Source organism: Anomaloglossus baeobatrachus, chromosome 6 (genome assembly GCF_048569485.1).
Source record: "Anomaloglossus baeobatrachus isolate aAnoBae1 chromosome 6, aAnoBae1.hap1, whole genome shotgun sequence".
Taxonomy (NCBI): domain Eukaryota; kingdom Metazoa; phylum Chordata; class Amphibia; order Anura; family Aromobatidae; genus Anomaloglossus; species Anomaloglossus baeobatrachus.
The window spans coordinates 491,732,136-491,755,284 of record NC_134358.1 but is presented as its reverse complement, the minus strand read 5'-3'; the positions used below and the strand labels follow the sequence as shown (position 1 = coordinate 491,755,284).

Genomic DNA, 23,149 nt, shown 5'->3' with positions numbered 1-23,149 from the left:
GCAGAGCAGTGTGTGTGTCTGTATGCAGCAGAGCAGTGTGTGTCTGTATGTATGCAGCAGAGCTGTGTGTGTCTGTATGTATGCAGCAGAGCAGTATGTGTGTGTGTGTGTCTGTCCGTATGTATGTATGCAGCAGAGCAGTGTGTCTGTCTGTATGTATGCAGCAGTGTGTGTGTGTGTGTGTGCAGCAGAGCAGTGTGTGTATCTGTATGTATGCAGCAGAGATGTGTGTCTGCCTGTATGCATGTATGATGTGTATCTATGTATGTCAGTGTCTATGATAGTATAAATTTGTCTGTTTATATGTATTTTTGTGAGTTTGTCTTTAAATATGTATATGTATGTGTACGTATCTGTGTATGTGTGTGTGTCTGCGTGTTTATGGGGCCTACTGGGACTTTTCCGCCCGGGGCCCACAAAAACCTGGAGCCGACTCTGACTGCAGCTAAAGGTGCTCCTACAAAGTATTAACTCAGGGGCTGAATACAAATGCACATCACAATTTTCAGATCTGTACTTTAAAAATATTTAGAAAACCATGTATCATTTCCTTTACACTTCCCAAATACAGTCATATGAAAAAGTTTGGGCACCCCTATTAATGTTAACCTTTTTTCTTCATAACAATTTGGGTTTTTGCAACAGCTATTTCAGTTTGATATATCTAATAACTGATGGACTGAGTAATATTTCTGGATTGAAATGAGGTTTATTGTACTAAGAGAAAATTTGCAATCCGCATTTAAACAAAATTTGACCGGTGCAAAAGTATGGGCACCTCAATAAAAGTGACATTAATGTTTTAAAGATCCTCCTTTTGCAAAAATAACAGCCTCTAGTCGCTTCCTGTAGCTTTTAATGAGTTCCTGGATCCTGGATGAAGGTATATTTGACCATTCCTGTTTACAAAACAATTCCAGTTCAGTTAAGTTTGATGGTCGCCGAGCATGGACAGCACGCTTCACATCATCCCACAGATGTTCAATGATATTCAGGTCTGGGGACTGGGATATTCCAGAACATTGTAATTGTTCCTCTGCATGAATGCCTGAGTAGATTTGGAGCAGTGCTTTGGATCATTGTCTTGCTGAAATATCCATCCCCTGCGTAACTTCAACTTCGTCACTGATTCTTGCACATTATTGTCAAGAATCTGCTGATACTGAGTTGAATCCATGTGAACTTTAACAAGATTCCCGGTGCCGGCATTGGCCACAAAGCCCCAAAGCATGATGGAACCTCCACCAAATTTTACTGTGGGTAGCAAGTGCTTTTCTTGGAATGCCGTGTTTTTTTGCCTCCATGCATAACGCCTTTTTGTATGACCAAACAACTCAATCTTTGTTTCATCAGTCCACAGGACCTTCTTCCAAAATGTAACTGGCTTGTCCAAATGTGCTTTTGCATACCTCAGGCGACTCTGTTTGTGGCGTGCTTACAGAAATGACTTCTTTCGCATCACTCTCCCATACAGCTTCTCCTTGTGGAAAGTGCGCTGTATTGTTGACCGATGCACATTGACACCATCTGCAGCAAGATGATGCTGCAGGTCTTTGGAGGTGGTCTGTGGATTGTCCTTGACTGTTCTCACCATTCTTCTTCTCTGCCTTTCTGATATTTTTCTTGGCCTGCCACTTCTGGGCTTAACAAGAACTGTACCTGTGTTCTTCCATTTCCTTACTATGTTCCTCACAGTGGAAACTGACAGTTTAAATCTCTGAGACAACTTTTTGTATCCTTCCCCTGAACAACTATGTTGAATAATCTTTGTTTTCAGATCATTTGAGAGTTGTTTTGAGGAGCCCATGATGCCACTCTTCATAGGAGATTCAAATAGGAGAACAACTTGCAAGTGGCCACCTTAAATACCTTTTCTCATGATTGGATACACCTGCCTCTGAAGTTCAAAGCTAAATGAGGTTACAAAACCAATTTAGTGCTTCAGTAAGTCAGTAAAAAGTAGTTAGGAGTGTTCAAATCAAGAAATTGATAAGGGAGCCCATACTTTTGCACCTGTCAAATTTTGTTTAAATGCAGATTGCACATTTTCTGTTAGTACAATAAACCTCATTTCAATCCATAAATATTACTCAGTCCATCAGTTATTAGATATATGAAACTGAAATAGCTGTTGCAAAAACCCAAATTGTTAAAAAGAAAAAAGGTTAACATTAATAGGGGTGCCTAAACTTTTTCATATGACTGTACTTGTCACTTAGTGTTGTTATATCACATAAAATCTCAATAAAATACATTTAAGTTTGTGGGTGTAGCATGAAAAATTGTGGAAAAGTTTATGTAGTATGAATACTTTTTCAAGGAACTATATATCAGGGAACATAAGAATCACATGGTTGTAATTTATTACCCCTAATCCTTCTGTTCATGGGGAAGTACAAAAGGATCGGCAGTAGCCCTCTCATAGACAACACAGGAACACTTAGAGGAGGATTTCTCTTCATAGGGGTGTGATAGTGAGATAGTGGGCAGTCAAGCAATATTTTTCCCAACAGCTACTCTATATAATGTGTATGACCAGCTTTAGGCCTGAAAAACACAGACATTTTTGACTGACGTGTTAAACACGCATATGTTCCTCCGTGTGCCGTGATTCATGGCACACGTGGGTTGTCCATGTGCAATCCATGAGACGTTATCCGTGCTCCGTGATTGCAGATGGACATAAACTCACCTGTCCCGTTCCTGCTGTCCGTGGTGCTGAAGAGTCCTGTTGTGCAGCATCCGGCTGCTGTGTCTCTCACCTCTGCAGCTACTTCCGGGTTGGCTGTGTCGTGCATAATGAATATGCACTGCAGTAATTGGCCGGGCAGGAAGCTGCAGAGAGCAGAGGCAGAACACAGCGTCGCTGGAAAAGGTGAGTTAAAAATGTTTTTTTATTTTCAATGTCCGTGTTTTTCTGGTACATGTTTCACAGACCATACCATAGTGTGGTCCGTGGGACATCAGTGATGCCAGAAAAAAACGGACATGTCTCCGTGCAGAGCACACGGACACGCGTGTACGCCACATGGAGACACGGTCAGTGAAAAATCACTGATGTGTGAGCAGACCCATTGATTATAATGGGCACATATGTACCAAAATCACTGACGTCTGAAACAGGCCTTAGGGAGTACACATTTTAGTACTACGTACATCCATTTATGATGGATTTCTGAAATGTAAAGATGACTTCAAACAGAAATAATCCCTTTACAAGTATTCAGACACTTTTTGGTTTTGTCATTTTATCCATTGTTAATATTAAACCCTGCTGTTTTAATATGGCAGATCAGTGTGCAGCCAGTGGAGTAGGAGTGAATATTTTAGTACCACAGATATATAAATGTGTGTTTATGATGTTTTTGAAACTAGGTAATTTTCCAGTTCTGAGTAAATTTGTTGATCTTCTAAGAAGAAGTGGAAAACTTACAGAAGCACAACGATACTTTGATACGGCATTAAAACAATCTTCAAGAACTACACTTGAGCCAGGATATAATTTTTGTAAAGGCCTCTATTGCTGGTAAGGAATAACAAATGCCCCCCGCCCCCACCGGAAAAGTACAGAATAAAGCTCTGTTCACACTATCATTCTCATAACATGTGTTCAGAGTCCATCGGCCTAATAGTATTGCAGTCAAATATCCCAGTTGCAGATAGTAATCAGATCTCATTTTCCAAAATCATTCTGACTGATCTCTAACTAAATCTTCCCCACCATCTTTTGTTTTGCACCAATTTTGACAAATCTTCTTTTATAGCGTAATTGGTGTTTAGGGTAAATGGGAATAATCCTCCTGTTTAAGAGGTTGTCCACTTTTTAACTAATTTTTTGTTGTTTGTTTTTGTTTTTTTTGTGTTTTTTTTTTTAAAAAAAAGCATTCCTGTTCTTAGAGGTTGGCCAATACTTTACATACATTGTTGGCCTATCCTTAGGAGATGTTGTCAATGTCTGATCGGTCGGGGTCCGATATCCCACAGACCCGCTGATCAGCTGTTCTCAGTGCCAGCGCCAATAGCTGGCGGCCAAAAATGCTTAGTTACGGAGCTGCTCCATCAACTGATAGCGGCTGCAGCTGGGTACTGCACATTCACCTCCCATTCAAATCATTAGGAGGCGGATGTGCAGTACCCGACCGCCATCACTATTAGAAGACGAGACAGCTCCAGAACAAAGCATTGATTGGTGGGATTGATCGGTTGGGGTGCGGGGTGTCGGACCCTGGCCGATCAGACATTGATGACCTATCCTAAGCATAGGCCATCAATGTTAAAATAGTGGCCAACCTCTTTAAGAACAGAATTTTCTGCTGCTGGAACAATCAGTGATTAACTGTACTCTCTAGGGGAATCTGACCACAAGTGGTCAATATTTTTACAGCACCAACACAATGTGAATGAAGAATTACATGAGATTGCCATTAGTGGGCTGTTCTTCATTTAATTTGCGGACGTTTTGAGTCCTCCAGATTTTGTCACCATTAAATTGAACTTAAAGAGGACCTTGCACCAATTTTTTCATGTTGAACTGGCCCCAGGATGTAAGGGGTACTTTGCACGTTGCGACATCGCTACTGCGATATCGTCGGGGTCAAATCGAAAGTGACGCACATCCGGCGCCGGTAACTACATCGCAACGTGTAAAGTCTAGATGCGCCGATAAACTATCACAAAAGGGTCGAAAATCGGTGATCTGTGTAGTGTCAGACATTTCCATAATGTCGCACCAATAGGAGATACGAATGTTGTTCCTCGTTCCTGCGGCAGCACACATCGCTGTGTATGAAGCTGCAGGAGTGAGGAACATCTTCTTACCTGCCTCCACCGCCAATGCGGAATGAAGGAGGTGGGTGGGATGTTTACGTCCCGCTCATCTCCACCCCTCCGCTTCTATTGGCCGCCTACCGTGTGACGTCGCTGTGACGCCGCACGACCCGCCCCCTTAGGAAGGAGGTGGGTCGCCGGCCAGAGCGACGTCGCAAGGCAGGTAAGTGCGTATGAAGCTGCCGTAGCGATAATGTTCGCTACGGCAGCTATCACAAGATATTGCTGCTGCGACGGGGGCGGGGACTATCTCACTCGGCATTGCAAGCATCGGCTAGCGATGTCGCAGCGTGCAAAGTACCCCTAATAGTGGCTACAGAATAAAACATTTTCTTTAATGTCGCTTCTCCATTTACTTATTGCAGGATATATTTGCTAATTTGTTTTTATTATAGGTTTTGTCTATTAATGGCCACAGTGTAAACATGCACCTACACATTGTACTTATACCAACATGTATGCCGGCTTATTTCTACTGTTTTCTTTATTATTTTTGTACTTTGTTCACATAGCAGCATGGCTCTCCCTTTTTGGTCTGGGCATTTTTTTGTATAGCTTTCCACGAGCAAGTGTTGGAACAATCAAGCCTGGGTCTTGCTCTACCCCCGGCTAATTGGAGGCCTGCTGGCTACAGATGAGCAAACTTGATGTTCAGTGTTCGGTACAAACTCAGACTTTTCCAAGAAAAACAAAGTTCAAATGCTTTAAGTACGCTAACCACTCGCTTCAGAATCGTTGTGTTCAGGTACGCTCGGTGCTCAGCCCAGTGCGAGCCACTTGCAGTGCTTCAGTGGCTCACACTGGGGGTAACAACAGCGTGATCAGATGTAGTGTGTACACCAATTAAAAAAAAAATAATGGAAAACACCCCACCCCAGGAAGTGCTCTGTTTTTGGCTGGCAGTATGTGGGTCGAGACCCGAACTGCTCAATTAGTGACTTCAAATGAAGTTCAGAAGTCCAGGTCTAAAACCAACCTTTAGGCCTAAAACACATTTCCGCAAAAAAAACGTCCGTGTGACACGGTCCGTTTTTCGGGTCCGTGTTCCGTTTTTTTGGGGCGTTTCTCCGGTACGTATGGCATCCGTGTGATGGCGTATGCGAGCCGTGTGTGCGTGTGGAATGTCCGTATTGACATAAAATACGTACGTGTGCTGTCCGTGTGCTGTCCGTTTTTAAAGGCCCGCATTCTTACCCAATTAACGATTTTAATCATTCATCATGAGATCCTGGTGTTGTTGTTTGCTTTCAAATGACCTGATAGATTGGAAACAAGTGTTTCAGATTTTGTGATGAAAAACGGACACTGACGATATGTGCTGAACACGGACCTACTCCGTGTGCGGTCCGTGCAGGCACGGACCCATAGACTAAAGCGGGTCCGTGCCTGCGTGCTGCCGGCCAAAAACGGACATGCCGTCCGTGTAGAAAAGCGCACACACGTACTTATCACATGGACACACGTTCCGTGTGATTTTACGTGTGTGTGCCATCTACCATTGAATAACATGGGTCTCCGTGTGTTCGTGTCTCCGGTACGTGCAAATACGTACCGCACACGTACAAAAAAAACGGATGTGTGTTGCGGGTCTTTAAAGAAGTTCGGCTGGACCTACAGAACCCGAACTTCCACGGGTCCGCTCATATCTACTCCTGGCACATGTGAAGGTGAACTACAAGAGCAAGTAACCGTACTGATTAGATACACCTTGTCGCAGTACAATAGCTTTAACACTTTTTTTTATCAAAACAGTGTCAACTAAGTATCCTATGTTATTTACATGAAATTTAGTATTTATTTACTGCAGGATATTTACTCATTTGTTTTCATCTTAGGTTTTGTCTCTTCTGCAATGTATATTAGGAATCTTTTTGGTCTATCTGTATCCCACTGTTTACATTTCTAATAGTCACATATTATAGTCCACAATTATAGAGGGCTAGTTGCAACTTTGTCCGTGCGGTTACAAAAAGGATCCAATGAACAATTTCTGCACTTTCTATTGCAGGCATATAGGACAGCCTAATGAGGCATTGAAGTATTTTAATAAGGCTCGTAAAGATAATGACTGGGGTCAAAGAGCTGTCACCAATATGATCCAGATCTGTCTTAATCCAGACAATGAGGTTGTTGGTGGGGAGGTGTTTGACAATTTGGAAGAAGATAGCAGGTAACATTTTTCTGTAAATTGATTTGTATAATCATGACACATACTGCGGAACATGAAGATGAAATAGATACAGAACATGAACCTGGAAATGTAGGTAAGGGTGCAGTCACATCTGTGTATAAAATCTGCGAGTGCAATTCAAGAAAAAATTGCATTGCACTTGTACCAGAGTTAAACAATAGACCAGAGCACATCTGCTAGTTTTTCCTCTGAAAATTTCTGCATGCGGGGCAAATCGCAACATGCTGCTAGTAGCTCCGTACTTCGGCAATACAAGTCAATAGGTGCAAGAAAAACGCACCGCACACGGACCGCGGACGGAGGTGCGTTTTTAACATGGTGTTTTACATACAGTCAAAAGAAAGAAAGATATATAGCTGCATAGGTAGAATGATAGGTAGATAAATAGATAATAGATAGAGAGATAATAGATACATGTGCAACACATATATAATGTCCCATCCCACTGCATTTTGTAAGCTTGTACCCTTTAGCGCCTTTCTTGTGGCACTAAGGGGTGTTTAGCTTTGTTGTAAATTAAATACTCCCCCCCAAAAAAAACAAAAAACAAAAAAAACCAAAAAAAAAAACGATGTGGGGTCCCCCTTATTTTTGGTAGCCAGCTAAGGTGAGGCAGACAGCCGAAGCCTGCAGATTGCAGCTGGCAGCTCTACCTTGGCTGGTAATCCAAAACAGAGAACACCCCACACTGTTATTTTAAATTATTTATTTAAAATTAAATAAATATTTTAAAGCAAAAAACATGGGGTCCCCCCAAAATTGGATCACCAGCCAAGGTAAAGCAGACAGCTGGGGTCTGGTATTCTTAGGCTGGGGAGGCCCATGGTAATTGGAGCCAATGCAAAGCACTGGATGTGCCACTTCTGGGGTGGCTGCGGCCTGCTATTTTTAGGCTGGGGAGGGTCCAATAACCATGGGCCTCCCCAGTCTGAGAATACCAGACCACAGCTGTCGGCTTTACCTTGGCTGGTGATCCAATTTGGTGGGGACCCCATGTTTTTTTTGTTAAATTATTTGTTTAATTTTATATAAATAATTTAAAATAACAGTGTGGGATGCCCTCTGTTTTGAATTAGCAGCCAAGGTAGATCTGCCAACTGAGGTCTGAAGGCTGCAGCTGTCTGCTTCACCATAGCTGGCTAACAGGCTAACAAAAAAAGGTGACCTTATGTCATTTTTTGGGGGAAAATATATAATTTGGGGCTAAAAACAAGGCTAAACACCTTATTGGGTGCAAGCTTACAATATACATGGTGGTGGGTCATTATATATGTGTTTCACATCTATCTATCTAGCTTTTGACGGTTTGTAGAACTCCATGTTAAAAACGCATTCCACACGGACGTCACACAGATGCCATACGGACTTCACACCGATGACACGACCGACACACGGTGAGCACACTGATGACACACAGACATCATACGGACAACACACAGACAATATAAAGAGACTAGGCGAGGGGGAAAAAAGCACTCACGTGACATACGGAATAAATGACACTTGTATCTCACTCCAAGACGCTTCAAAAGCAAGAACGGAGCTATATTTTATATGCAGATGTGACTGCACTCTAAGAAGGAGACCATTCACATTATAGATAAAAGTGCGGTGGCATCAGTGACTGGTCCAAATGGCATTAATACCAATATGGCTGCCTCTTAAGAATCAGGCAAAATGTTATGATGTCACCATTAGAGTAAATACTATAGCCGCATCTTTCCAGGTTTTTTCATTAGGTCAATGTCTGATTTAGTCTCCTAGGGGAAAAGAGGGATTCCGAGAAATTGGGAGTTCGGACCGCAGAGAAGTTACTGAAGGAGTTCCACCCTCGGACTGCACATGGGCAGAAGCAGCTCACCATGCTGCAGTGTTATTGCCTTATGGCTACCAAAGATAAAGGCAACATCGAAACTGCACTCAGCACATTCACAGATATGGCCACCACCGAGGTAACACAGTATATTGGGTTATATATTATTTTTATAATTTTGGTAATATTGTGTTGAATTCTATAATTTACTTATGGGGTTGGGTAAATTGTTACTTCACCAATGTGTTAAGCTAAACTTTAATTTTTATGTGCCGTATGGTGATTGAAGCACACTGGTGGAAACTGTCTTATTTCGTGTTTTATTGTAGTGGCCATGTTTGCAAAAGTAACAGCAAGAAATGCAGCCATGTTTTCTTTTATTTTATATTTTTTATTAGTTTCTTAAAAACCCAAAACTCTAGTATTCTGTCAACATGCACAATACATAGCAAAGAGGGATTTGTACCAATTTTCAGAGTTAATACAGAAAGGAATTCTCAGGACTGGGGAACTGGCATCTCTCATTTGTTTGTGTCATGTCCTGTGGATATGCCATAAATGTACAAGAATTGGCAGTCTTATTGAAAAATGACAAACCATATGGCCGTACCTTTGGTTTGCAATGTACAGTTAGGAAGACCAATTCCTGACCCATGGGCGGACATATCGTTGGTGCAATGTGTGCCACCAGATGGGGGCCCAAGAGGTGAGAGGGCCCATTTCTGCCTCCAAAGCAGGAGGAATTGGGAATTCTGATGAGCTTTTGGGCTGAAAAGGTCTAATATTTTGTTGTTGCACAAGGGCCCTTTTCTATGTCTCCGCCAGTGACCCGACCCCACTTTTGCTAGTAGATGGCCAAGGTTTTAATGTCCTAAACGTAATGTGTCTTTTGGTTGTAGAAGGAAAATACCTCCCTGCTCCTGGGCATAGCTCAAGCTTACATGATCCTGAAGCAAACTCCCAGAGCAAGAAACCATCTAAAGAGATTGTCTAAAGCCCACTGGACATTAGAGGATGCTGAAGACCTTGAAAAAAGCTGGTTGCTGCTGGCAGACATTTATATAAAATCAGGAAAATATGACATTGCAACAGATTTGCTAAAGCGATGTCTTAAATACAATAAGGTAAGAGGGAAAAGACCTAAAATAATAAATTCAGGGCCCTTATGATAGACATCGTCCTTAGAACAATACAAATATCATAGCTAACAAATATTACATGTAACATGAGTAGTACTGCAGTATGAAATTTAAAGGGGTTTTGCTAGAATAGAAAAATATAAATAACTAAAGAAAATGTCATTATAAATAATTTCTAAATATATTTAGTTTGAAAATCACAATAATTTCTCTATGGAAGTAATAAGTGTAGAATTAAAGTGGCCTTCGTTCTGTTACAGAGACGGAAAAGTTTCCTACAATTGTAGAACAGGTATCTTTGAGCAGGTATGGTAAGTTACTCCACTGTTAATTAGAAAGACAGAGTGGACAGCAGTGTGAGCAGCCTCTTCTTGCCTAAGCACCCTGATATCTCCAGGATTAGATCAGAAAGACAGGATGGACAGAAGTGTGAGTGGCCTCTTCATACCTCAACATTCCTGGTTTCACCAGTATTAGATCAAAAAGACAGTAGACAGCAGTGTGAGCAGCCTCTTCTTACCTCAGCACCCCGATAGCTTCAATACTAGATCATAAAGAGGATGGACAGCAGTGTGAGTAGCCTTTTCTTGCCTCAGCATTCCTGGTATCACCAGTATTAGATAAGAAATACCGTGTGGATAGCAGTGAGAGCAGCCTGTTCTTACTTCTAGACCCTTGGTATCTACAGTATTAAATTACAAATGCAAGGTGCACATCAGTGTGAGCAGCCACTTCTTACCTCAGCACCCTGGTATCTTCAGTATTAGATCAGAAAGACAGGATGGACAGCAGTGTGAGCAGATTCTTCTTACCTCAGCACCCCTGGTATCTCCAATATTATACCAGTAAAACAGAGTGGACAGTATTGTGAGTGGCCTCTTCTTACCTCAGAACCTCTGATATCTCTAGTATTAGATCAGAAAGATAGGGTGGATAGCAGGGCGAGCAGTTTTTTATTACCTAAGCACCCTTGGTATCTACAGTATTAGATTAGAAAGACATGATGGCAGCAGTGTGATCAGCCTTTCTCAGACCCCTGATGTCTAAAGTATTAGGTTAGACAGACATGGTGGACAGCAGTGTGAGCAGCCTCTTCTTTTCTCAGCACTCCTGGTATTAGATCAGAATATCTGCTTGGAGATCACATAAAGGCAAGAGAGGAACTTCCTACTGCACATGTTCACAAGCATCAGTCCTTTGAACATGCTAGGACAGGTTTCTGCCAGTGTAACAAAGTAGTGGACAGTTAATGTCTTTAATGATTACCTCCCTAGTCAAAAGATTGTGATTTGCTAATAAAGGTATTTTGGAACTTATTTACAATGACATTTCATTTAGCTGTTTACTTTCTCCTATTCCCTGAGCCCCTCTGTGAATGCAGACGTATCCAACCACTCAGTTACTCAACCACTACAGAACGTTCCCGGCTCAGTGTCGCTTTTCCAGTCAGAAAATATCTTTAATAAACAAGGTGTACAATGTGAAGCTACTCATGGAATATATGCACGTATCTGAACACTTACTGTGGTGGTGGACTTAATTTTCAGCACAAAACTATCAGTCTCAGTGTTTATGTATGTGTGTGTGTCTATATATACAGTCATATGTTGGTCTTATTCTTGATCTTTACACCCTTCTGTGCTTCTGTTAGTTGGCTGACTTCTCTTCGGGTCACCTTGATTTTTGCCTGCGGTCTTCTTTTCCATGGTGGGCACGTGCTTCTATTGTTCTTGTTAGTATAGCCAAGCATTTCCAGAATTACTGAGGCAGTGGCATAGATCAGTTTATTAGTTTGTGTTATGGTTGTGGTAGGTATTGATGTGAGTGCTCTATTGGCGTCTTCTAGCATACTTTCTGGTGGTATTTCTCTGCTGAGCCTTGGCAATCGGTCTCTGGGGTTCATGGTATTTAGTTTCTCTATGATTTTCTGTTTCAGATCAGCTGTTGTACCCTCTAGTTGCAGAATTGGATCAGGATTTTCAGTGGGCTGCACATCTTGTTCTTCCAGGTCTTCCTGTGGTGTGGATATACAGTGCAGTTGATCCATCTCAAGTTGTGATAATAGCTTTCTCTTTATGATATTGAAGCGTTGGGTGACTAGTTGTTTCTCAGTCAATGGACATTCAGGTCTTTTATCCATCCATAGTTTCCTCATACGCTTTATGTATCCCCTCTCATTTGGTCTGCTGTTGTAGTAGCATTTTATCAGATCCAGGTTCTCTTGCCTTGTCCATGTATGGTTTGTTCCAGTAGCCCATTTATCATCAGGTTGTCCTGGTTCCTCAACATCTGACGCGGACCTTGTTAATCCAGGCGACGTCCGAGCCGGCATGACTCTCTTTGTTCGTCACACTCTCATGTTTGTTGAGGTAGGCATTATAGTGTTAGGGGTCTTGCAACATCCAAATACCATCAAAGGGTAAGACAGGTCCTAAAGAGCCAGCTCAATGGGAAGAATAAGATCCGCGCCATCAATACATACGCTCTGCCAGTTATCAGATACTCTGCTGGCATAGTGTGCTGGCCAAAAGAAGAAATGGAAGCTGCAGATGTGAAGACTCGGAAGCTCCTCACAATGCATGGTGGTCTCCACCCCAAGTCAAACACCCAAAGATTGTATACCAACAGAAAGGAGGGTGGTCGAGGCTTGATAGGTGTCCAAGCCACCATCATGGATGAAACAAGAAGTATCCAGGAATACATCAGAAAAATGGCACCAAAAGATGAAATGCTGAAGGAGAGCCTAAGACAGCAACAACAACAGTCCGAGAAGGAAGAACAAGAACATGAAGTGCCATGGCAAGACAAGCAGCTGCATGGGATGTACCATAGACAGATAATGGAGGTGGCTGACATGAAGAAATCCTACCAATGGCTGGAGAAAGCTGGACTCCAGGACAGCACAGAGGCACTAATCATAGCCGCACAAGAGCAGGCGCTAAGTACCAGTTCCATAGAAGCAGGGATCTACCACACAAGACAAGACCCAAGGTGTAGACTATGTAAAGAAACCACGGAAACAATCCAACATATAGTAGCAGGATGCAAAATGCAAGCAGGAACGGCGTACACCGAACGCCACAACCAAGTAGCGGGAATTGTATACAGGAATATCTGTACAGTGTATGGGCTAAGTCCCCCTACATCCAGGTGGGAGACCCCAGAAAAAGTGGTGGAGAATGAAAGGGCTAAAATCCTGTGGGACTTCAAGATCCAGACGGATAAGTAAGTGGTAGCTAACCAACCAGATATCGTGATAGTAGACAAGGGTCAGAAGACAGCAATGATAATAGATGTGGCAGTGCCTAATGACAGTAACATCAGAAAGAAGGAATATGAGAAGCTGGAGAAATACCAGGGCCTTAAAGAACAACTGGAGAAGATGTAGAACGTGAAGGTAACAGTGATTCCAGTGGTGATAGGAGCACTTGGAGCAGTGACCCCTAAGTTTGAAAAATGGCTGCAACAGATTCCAGGAGCAACATTTGAGCTCTCTGTCCAGAAAAGCGCAGTGCTGGGAACAACTAAGATCCTGCGCAGAACCCTCAAACTCCCAGGCCTCTGGTAGAGGACCCGAGAATGATGAAGGACAAATAACCACCCACAGGGGGGTGAGAAGGTAATTTTTTTTTTGTTATTCTGTATATATATATATATATATACTGTGTGTGTGTGTGTATATATATATTATAGTGCATATACCGAATACACGCATGCACACACACGTATGTATAAGGCCCCGTCACACACAGAGATAAATCTTTGGCAGATCTGTGGTTGCAGTGAAAGCATGGACATATTGTTCCATTTGTACACAGCCACAAACCTGGCACTGATTGTCCACAATTTCACTGCAACCACAGATCTGCTGTAGATTTATCTCTGTGTGTGACAGGTCCTATAGATCTTATAGATTTTTTTTTTTTGTTCTGTGTTCTACTACTTCAAAAGGATAGGGACCCTTATTTTGAGAAAGAGGTAATACTTACCGCTGACATCCTAGCTGCTCCTGCGCTGCTGCATTAATGGTCTCCTCACCGCTAAGGGGTACTTTGCACGCTGCGACATCGCTAGCCGATGCTAGCGATGCCGAGCACGATAGTACCCGCCCCCGTCGCACATGAGATATCTTGTGATTGCTGCCGTAGCGAACATTATCGCTACGGCAGCTTCACACGCACTTACCTGCCCTGTGACGTCACTGTGGCCGGCGACCTGCCTCCTTCCTAAGGGGGCGGGTCATGCGGCGTCATATTGACGTCACACGGCAGCCGTCCAATAGAAGTGGAAGGGCGGAGATGAACGGGACGTAAACATCCCGCCCTCCTTCTTCCTTCCGCATAGCCGGTGGACGCAGGTAAGGAGATGTTCATCGCTCCTACGGCTTCACGCACAGCGATGTGTGCTGCCACAGGAACGAGGAACAACATTGTATCTCCTATTGGTGCGACATTATGAAAATGTCCGACACTACACAGATCACCGATTTACGACGCTTTTGCGATCGTTTCTCGGCGCATCTAGGCTTTACACGTTGCAACGTTGTTACCGACGCGGGATGTGCGTCACTTTCGATTTGACCCCGACGATATCGCAGTAGCGATGTCGCAACGTGCAAAGTACCCCTAAGGCCACTGATTGGCTGGCGGCTCAGGTCCATCATCATTTCTGCCCTCGGTGGAGAACATCAAAGTGGCATCGCTGGAGCATTGGGGGAATCCAGTGGTAAGTTTCTCTCTTTTTTTTTTTTTCTTTTATAAAAATCCCTACCCTCTAAATCTCTAAATTTTTCATATGTAATGGCGAAAACCCTTCGAAACTCTTTGACTCTGACTCTGAATTCTCTGTTTCAGTTTTCATCCATATTTGTAGGGCCCTGGGCCAAAACCCAATAAGACTAGTCTTTCCATGTTCCCTCTCAGCACTCATTCTGTATGCACCAAGGAATACTATGCAGTTTTCTTCTCTTGATCGTGAGATACATCCACTGCATGCTTCTGTTTTAACATGTGGATCTATGTACTGTACTTATACTGTTAATGGTCATAAAGAAACGGTCAGATCTTATAGTTAAAAAAACCTAATTTTTAAGTAATTTATTCCAGTCTTGCTGGAAAGCTTATGAATATCTTGGCTTCATTATGGAGAAGGAGCAGTCATATAAAGATGCTGCAGAGAACTATAAACACGCCTGGGAATACAGCAGCCAGTCCAGCCCGGCTGTCGGTATGTATTCTCTACAGAATGAGATGTATGGTTGTTATATTGCACCTCGTTATCTGTCAGCATTTCCTGTGATTGTTGTATAGTGATCTGTAAGATTTCGTGGTGACCCCCTCATTAGTAGGGTATGGCTCATCATATAGGAAAAAGTTTAGGGTTCGCTCACATCTGCAATTTTTTTCATGCCTATCATCCATATGCAACCTGTTTTTTTTTTCTCAGCAGATATTATTCTACAATCATTTACAAGACCATGTACTGTGTTCTATGCTACAGAATGGTAATGTGTCTGTAAAAACGGACAACATATGGATGGACCGTGTGCCGTCCGTTTTTTTGTCACACACCCATAAACTTGCATAGGCGAATCTTGTCCATTTGTCTGAAAACAGCTGAGGGGGAAAAAAAAATCACAAATCAGCACTGCCTCATTGTTTAACATAGATGTCAGTTTAATCCGAGATTGCACTCGGCGTATTTATATGCAGACGTGAGTGAACCCTATTAGTGAACATGGATGTGTAAGACTAATATCATGAAAATGCTTCTGTCTGTTTTCCTGATATGTCTTTTTTAGTAGCTGCTTGTATTTTCAAATCAAGAATATGCTATCTTAGAACTTTATGTTCTTCTGTTATTCCTCCTGGAAATGCATAATTGAATTGACAGCTGGGTGTTGGCATTCGCCTTGTCAGTGGGACATGTTTCTACAAACTTGCAAGTTACAAAGACTGATATGGATCCAACAGTATAGGAGCACACCCTATTTCCAGGATATAATAAGTTATGCCTATTTTTGTAGGTACAATTACTTTGTCATGCTGGTGGCCTAAATGTGTGCAGTGCAAAATGAAACTGGGCAGCATGATTTGAATTGGTCCAGCTCACAAGCTGATAGGAGCAACCCAGGGGTAGTTTAATAACACCTAAGGGGGCTGGAAAATGATGGTTGGTAGGAGCTAACATGCATCTTCAGATCCAAAATCAGATCAGAATAGTCAGGGTGGACAGCAGTGTGAGCAGCCTCTTCTTACTTCAGCACTCCTGGTATCTCCAGTATTAGGTAAGAAAAACAGGGTGGACAGCAGTGTGAGCAGCCTCTTCGTACCACAGCACTCCTGGTATCCCCAGTGTGAGATCATATAGATCGGGTGGACAGCAATGCGAGCAGCCTCTTTTTACCTCTGCACCCTTGGTATCTTCAGAACTAAATGACAAACACAGTGTGGTCAGCAGTGTGAGCTGCTTCTTCTTACCTCAGCACCCTGGTATGTCCAGTATTAGATCAGATAGACAGGATAGACAACAGTGTGAGCAACCTCTTCTTACCTCAACACTTTTAGTATCTTCAGAATAAAATCATATAGACAAGATAGACAACAATGTGAGCAGCCTCTTTTTGCATCAGTACCCCTGGTATCTCCAGAATTAAATTACAAATATAGGATGGACAGCAGTGTGAGCAGCTCTTTCTTACCTGTGCACTCTTTGTATCTCCAATATTAAATTACAAACACAGCAGTGTGAGCAGCCTCTTCTTACCTCAGGATCCCTGGTATGTCCAGTATTAAATCAGATAGAGAGGATGGACAGTAATGTGAGCAGCTTCTTTTTACCTCAGCACCCCTGGTATCTCCAGTATTAGATCAAATTGACAGGATGGACAGCAGAGTAAGCAGCTTCTTGTTACCTCTGCACCCCTGGTATCTCCAGTATTAGATCAAATTGACAGGATGGACAGCAGAGCAAGCAGCTTCTTCTTACCTCAGTTAATAGATTGTCCAAGGACAAAAGTAAGCGCTAGATCCAAAAACTCACTTAAAATTCTGCAGCTGGTTTATAGGCAAAAACACCCCAAAATTGCCTGGGTACAAACAAATAATAAATAATAAATTTGAGATTTTTCGTAGATAGAAAAAGCTCACCAACCAGCGCTGAATAATAAGATTATTTGATATTTTGATATTTTATTATTTTATTAAATAGCAGTATGAAAATAACAATGAATAGTAATACTACTACATAGGACAGGACACAAAGGACAAAATAGATATGCAGACAAGAAGAAGTGTAATAAAACTGTACTCTCGTGGGGCCCCGGCCGGTGGCACCACGAATATTAATAAGTGTTAGTAAAACTAAAAGTCCGACCAAGAAAAACAACTTCCTCAGGAATGATCAAAAAATGAATAGGAATTGTTACAAGAGTTTTTTTTCAAGGGGGGGTACCACGTCCGTGCTAGCCCATATGTGAGGGCAAGGATTCCTTCTGGCGGGTACTAGTGCCCAGATGAATACTTCAAAATTGATTAAATTGCACTGACATCCACGCTGCAAGTTTTCACGGTCCCTGAATGAGATTGAATATGCCGCGCTTCTACCAAAGGGTCTAACAGGCAGAGGTATCCAAACAGGATACTAGTTGAGAGTTGCTGTAGCAGGATTGCACCGTCCTAGGACATAGATTCCTCCGTGCACCTTGCTTAGGCGTTCACTTGCCAGTGAACCGGCAGAGTCCGTAGTCGATAGAAACAGGCAGACAATTACGTCCACTTCACAATATTAAACTGAGCTAGATCCGACGCGCGTTTCGGGGGCGTCACCAGTCCCCCTTCCTCAAGGATCCTTTCGCAAACCGCGACCCGGCATTATTCCCTCCTCTCCAGCTGGGAGAGAGAATCGCTCCACGCAAGGACCATACTTCACGGAGCTCCCATTGCCAGCGCGGGTGTCAGGTAACATACACCGGGACTTGTAACGAGTTCCTGGTGCACTGATCCCTCTGCCTGTTAGACCCTTTGGTAGAAGCGCGGCATATTCAATCTCATTCAGGGACCGTGAAAACTTGCAGCGTGGATGTCAGTGCAATTTAATCAATTTTGAAGTATTCATCTGGGCACTAGTACCCGCCAGAAGGAATCCTTGCCCTCACATATGGGCTAGCACGGACGTGGTACCCCCCCTTGAAAAAAAACTCTTGTAACAATTACTATTCATTTTTTGATCATTCCTGAGGAAGTTGTTTTTCTTGGTCGGACTTTTAGTTTTACTAACACTTATTAATATTCGTGGTGCCACCGGCCGGGGCCCCACGAGAGTACAGTTTTATTACACTTCTTCTTGTCTGCATATCTATTTTGTCCTTTGTGTCCTGTCCTATGTAGTAGTATTACTATTCATTGTTATTTTCATACTGCTATTTAATAAAATAATAAAATATCAAAATATCAAATAATCTTATTATTCAGCGCTGGTTGGTGAGCTTTTTCTATCTACGAAAAATCTCAAATTTATTATTTATTATTTCTTCTTACCTCAGCACCCATGGTATCTCCAGTAGTAGATCAGATAGGATGGACAGCAGAGTAAGCAGCTTCTTCTTACCTCAGCACCCCTGGTATCTCCAATATTAGATCAGATAGACAGGATGGACAGCAGTGTGAGTGTCCTCTTCCCACCCCTGGTGTCTCCAGTAACAGAATATCAATAAGGAGCACATCTTCCTACATACGAAGGAGTGTGAGGAGCTTTTTACAGCACATGCTCACAAGCACTGGCCATCTTAATATTCTAGAACAAGTTTCTGTCTAGACATTTTAATGTTCTATAGTGACTACCTCCCGAGTTGTCTAGAAATGTATTCCTACTGACATTTTTTTAATTATTTACTTTCTATTCACGAAGCACACCCTTATTAAAAATCAGTAAATATTCAATGTATCAGACATGTGAGAGACATCCCTTTGGGGCAAATAAAGCGTCATTCCTCATCCCCCTGTGTAAAAGCGCCCTCTGCTGGAGACTATGGCTGTAAAAGAAGTACTGAGCAATGTGATGATTATTACAATAAAATTCGTGGTATAAAAATAAATATTACAAGACATGGATTGAAGAGAAGAGGAATAATGTGTTTAATATTTTTAATATTTTGCTTATGTACCGTAATTGTTCCAGGTTTCAGGCTTGCGTTCAACTATATGAAAGACAAGAAGTATGTGGATGCCATAGATATTTGTCATAAGGTAAATACTGATTGGATATTTATATAGTTACTATAACATCCAGTCTTCTTTTGGAGCATGAACCACCAGATATTGTTTTGTAGGTACTTAAAGCTCACCCTACTTATCCAAAAATGAGAAAAGAAATACTGGAAAAAGCTCAAGCCAATCTCAAGCCATAAGACGATGGGCATAGAAGCCATACCTGTCATATGTCCTGTTACCACAAGTGTTCCTTTTAGATTATTGTTTCTAAACAATTGATATCTGTAATAAAAGGTTGTTTTGTTTTATACTTGATTGTTTCTTGTGAATTCCTTCGTCAGTTTTTCATCACCGTCATTCACAGTCTAAGTGCAGACCATGATGTCCGGACCGTCTGCTGGTCTTCTGACCCAAACTCAAAAGCCTCATTATCATATATGACGAAATTGAGTGTTTGTCAGGCAGGTCGTACTCAAACTGGGATTGTTGAACGTGTATAACCAGCTTTACTGCAATTCCAGTGGCTCGCAGCACACAGAACTGGCCTTAAGGTACCGTCACACTTAGCGACACTCCAGCGACGTCACCAGCGAGCCGACCTGGCAGGGATCGCTGGAGCGTCGCTACATGGTTGCTGGTGAGCTGTCAATCAGTCAGATCTCCACAGAGATCAGCCACCAGCGACCCGTGTAACGACGCTGTGCTTGGTAACCATAGTACACATCAGGTTACTAAGCAAAGCGCTTTGCTTATAGTTACCCGATGTGTACCTTGGCTACGTGTGCAAGGAGCAGGGAGCCGGCTTCTAGAAGCTGCGGACGCTGGTAACCAAGGTAAATATCGGGTAACCAAGCAAAGCGCTTTGCTTGGTTACCCGATGTGTACCTTGGTTACCAGCGTCCGCAGAAGCCGGCTCCCTGCTCCCTGTACATTCAGATCGTTGCTCTCTCGCTGTCAAACACAGCGATGTGTGCTTCACAGCGGGAGAGCAACGACCAAAAAATGGTCCAGGACATTCAGCAATGACCGGCGACCTCACAGCAGGCGGCAGGTCGTTGCTGGATGTCACCCACAGCGACATCGCTAGCAAGATCACTGTTGCGTCACAAAAAACGTGACTCAGCAGCGATGTCGCTTAGTGAGACGTTGCCTTTACATTATGCCTTCAAGAATTTGCCCACTCACATTTTGATAACTAGTACTTAAAGATTTCGGACAATGTAAAGATGGCACATTCCTCATCCTTTTTGGTCTACAAACTCTTAATTCTTAAAACAGATACTTGCACTGACTATAGATAACCTCATTTCCCTCATCTAAGCAAAATTAAGTTAATACACTGAACAAAAATATAAACTTAACACTTTTTTGTTTTTGCTCCCATTTTTCGTGAGCTGAACTCAAAGATCTAAGACTTTTTCTAGTTACATAAAAGGACTTTTTCTCTCGAATATTGTTCATAAATTTGTCTAAATTGGTATTAGTGAGCATTTCTCTTTTGTGGAGATAATTCATACACCTTACAAGTGTAGCAGGGGCCGCCACCAGGAATTTCAGGGCCCCATACTGGTAACATTTTCTGTCCCCCTTGAGACTTCGTCCAGGCTCCACCCCAGCTCCGCCTCAAACCTTCCACAGTCTCACTGGCACTTTTTGAAAAATCAACTTCTGCACTACACCCTCACCAAGCACATTTTAATAGCTCCCAAAAGTGTTAGCACCCTTGACGTTGTTCCAGAAAATGAAGTATTTCCCTCCGAAAATTAATTATACACCCCCTACACCACCCCTCTCCATAATACACCTTCTACACCTCCCCTCTTCATAATATCTCTAACACACTGCCCCCCTGTATAACATCTCTCCCACACAATGCCTCTCTGTATAATATCCCCTCACACACACACTGCTCCTCTGTATAATATCCTTCACACACACTGCCTCTCTGTATAATATCCCCCACACACACACACTGCTCCTCTGTATAATATCCTTCACACACACTGCCTCTCTGTATAATATCCCCCACACACACACACTGCCCCTCTGTATAATATACCCCACACACACACTGCCCCTTTGTATAATTTTCCCCACACACACACTGCGCCTCTGTATAATATCTCACACACACACTGCCCCTCTGTATAATATCCCCTCACAACCTGCCCCTCTGTATACTATCCCCACACACAAGTTGCCCCTCTGTATACTATCCCCCCACACAAGCTGCCCCTCTTTATAATATCCTCCCACACAAGCTGCCAGTCTTTATAATATCCCCCCCCCCACATACTGTTCCTCACAACACTTTAAGAAAGAAGTAGTGGGCACCATGGGGTAATAAATATAAAGGGAGGAGTGCTAACAAAAACTATGCAAAAAAAAAATTGTAACATGAAAGGAAAAAAGCTGCGTAGTAAAAAATTTGCACAACCAGCTATTTATATATAAACATGACTTTTATTGATACAAACATATAAGGCTGACAAAAACAAAGGTTAAAAACATGATTAACTAGAGAAAAAGGAATGGATGAAATAGGGCATGGACATAATAATCCTGTATTTATCCCCAATGAAGTATCAGGGCACTGATAGAATGCACAATAAGTATATAAACAAGCCAATGTCCACAGAAAAATAATATAATCCCAAAACACACAATACCTGGCTATAGAGCCTCATCTTAAAGGTAATGTGGCAGTAAGTCAATAGAGGGTATAAAACCTTAATAATAAGACTCACGGAGTAAATACAACACAGGCAATGAGATTAAACAATGCAAAAGATATACTGCAATAAGAAACTGCAGGACATTTTTTTATATCCTCTACTAACCTACTGTCACATTACCTTTAAGGTAAGGCTCTACAGCCAGGTATTGGGTGTTTTGTAATTATATTATTTATCTGCGGACACTATATTGTTTGTATACTTATTGTGAATTCTATTATCTGTTCCCTAATACTTCATTGGGGATAAGTACAGGATTCTGTCCATCCCTTATTTCATCCATTCTTTTTCTCTTGTCATTAGATACAAGAAAACTTGGCACACCAAAATTGAATATAAGAACTTTATTATACAGGCAATCCAAAAATGTAACGTTTCAACTCCTATATTTGGGTTTTCATCAGACACAATAGATTCTTGTTAGGGTATGCCTTAAAGATGGTGACACTGTCAAAATCACCGTGAGATCTATATAGATAAATCAGATTGCTTTTCTGTATAGATATAATGGCGCAGTATAGCAGAGCGTCTTACACGCAAGGAGGCATATCCCTACACAAGAATCTATTGTCTGATGAAGATCCAAATATAGGGGTCAAAACGTTACATTTTTGGATTGCCTGTATAATAATGTCCTTATATTCAATTTTGGTGTACAAAGTTTTCTTGTATCTAATGACGGGTTTGAATCCTTCTTGAGCACCCATAATTCCAAATGTGCATAAACCTTATTCTATTTTATCTCTTGTCAATCATGTTTTCAACCATTGTCTTTGTCACCCTTATATGTTTTGTATCAATAAAAGCCAGGTTTATATGTAAATATATGTCCCCCTCCTGGTATATAGCCCTATCCTGGGCCCTTCCTGGTATGTATTTCCCCTTCCTGCACCCATCCTGATATATATGTCTCCATCCTGATGTATTTGTCCCCTTGCTAGCATATATGTCCCCCTCCTGATATATATGCCCCCCTCCTGATATATATGTCCCCCTCCTGATATATATGTCCCCATCCTGATTTAATTGTCCCCTTGCTAGCATATATGTCCCCCTCCTGATATATATGCCCCCCTCCTGATATATATGTCCCCCTCCTGATATATATGTCCCCATCCTGATTTATTTGTCCCCATCCTGGCATATATGTCCCATCCTGGACCCATTCTGGTATATATGTCCCCATTCTTTTTTTCTCCCCTTCATGGTATATATGTCCTTCACCTTGTATATAT

General features: G+C 42.2%; 1 protein-coding gene across 2 annotated transcripts in view; it reads left to right on the top strand.

The window, feature by feature from the left end:
* TTC21A (tetratricopeptide repeat domain 21A) overlaps positions 1–19,489 on the top strand; it is a 127,892-nt gene extending 108,403 nt beyond the window's left edge. For both annotated transcript variants that reach the window (XM_075315406.1, XM_075315405.1), the window contains exons 23-29: positions 3,376–3,526; positions 6,836–6,997; positions 8,775–8,970; positions 9,731–9,955; positions 15,076–15,196; positions 19,148–19,215; positions 19,299–19,489. In XM_075315406.1, coding sequence (XP_075171521.1) covers positions 3,376–3,526; positions 6,836–6,997; positions 8,775–8,970; positions 9,731–9,955; positions 15,076–15,196; positions 19,148–19,215; positions 19,299–19,376 — 1,001 coding nt within the window. In that variant the 3' untranslated portion in view covers positions 19,377–19,489. The remainder of the gene's footprint in view (positions 1–3,375; positions 3,527–6,835; positions 6,998–8,774; positions 8,971–9,730; positions 9,956–15,075; positions 15,197–19,147; positions 19,216–19,298) is intronic.
* Positions 19,490–23,149: the final 3,660 nt, after the last annotated feature.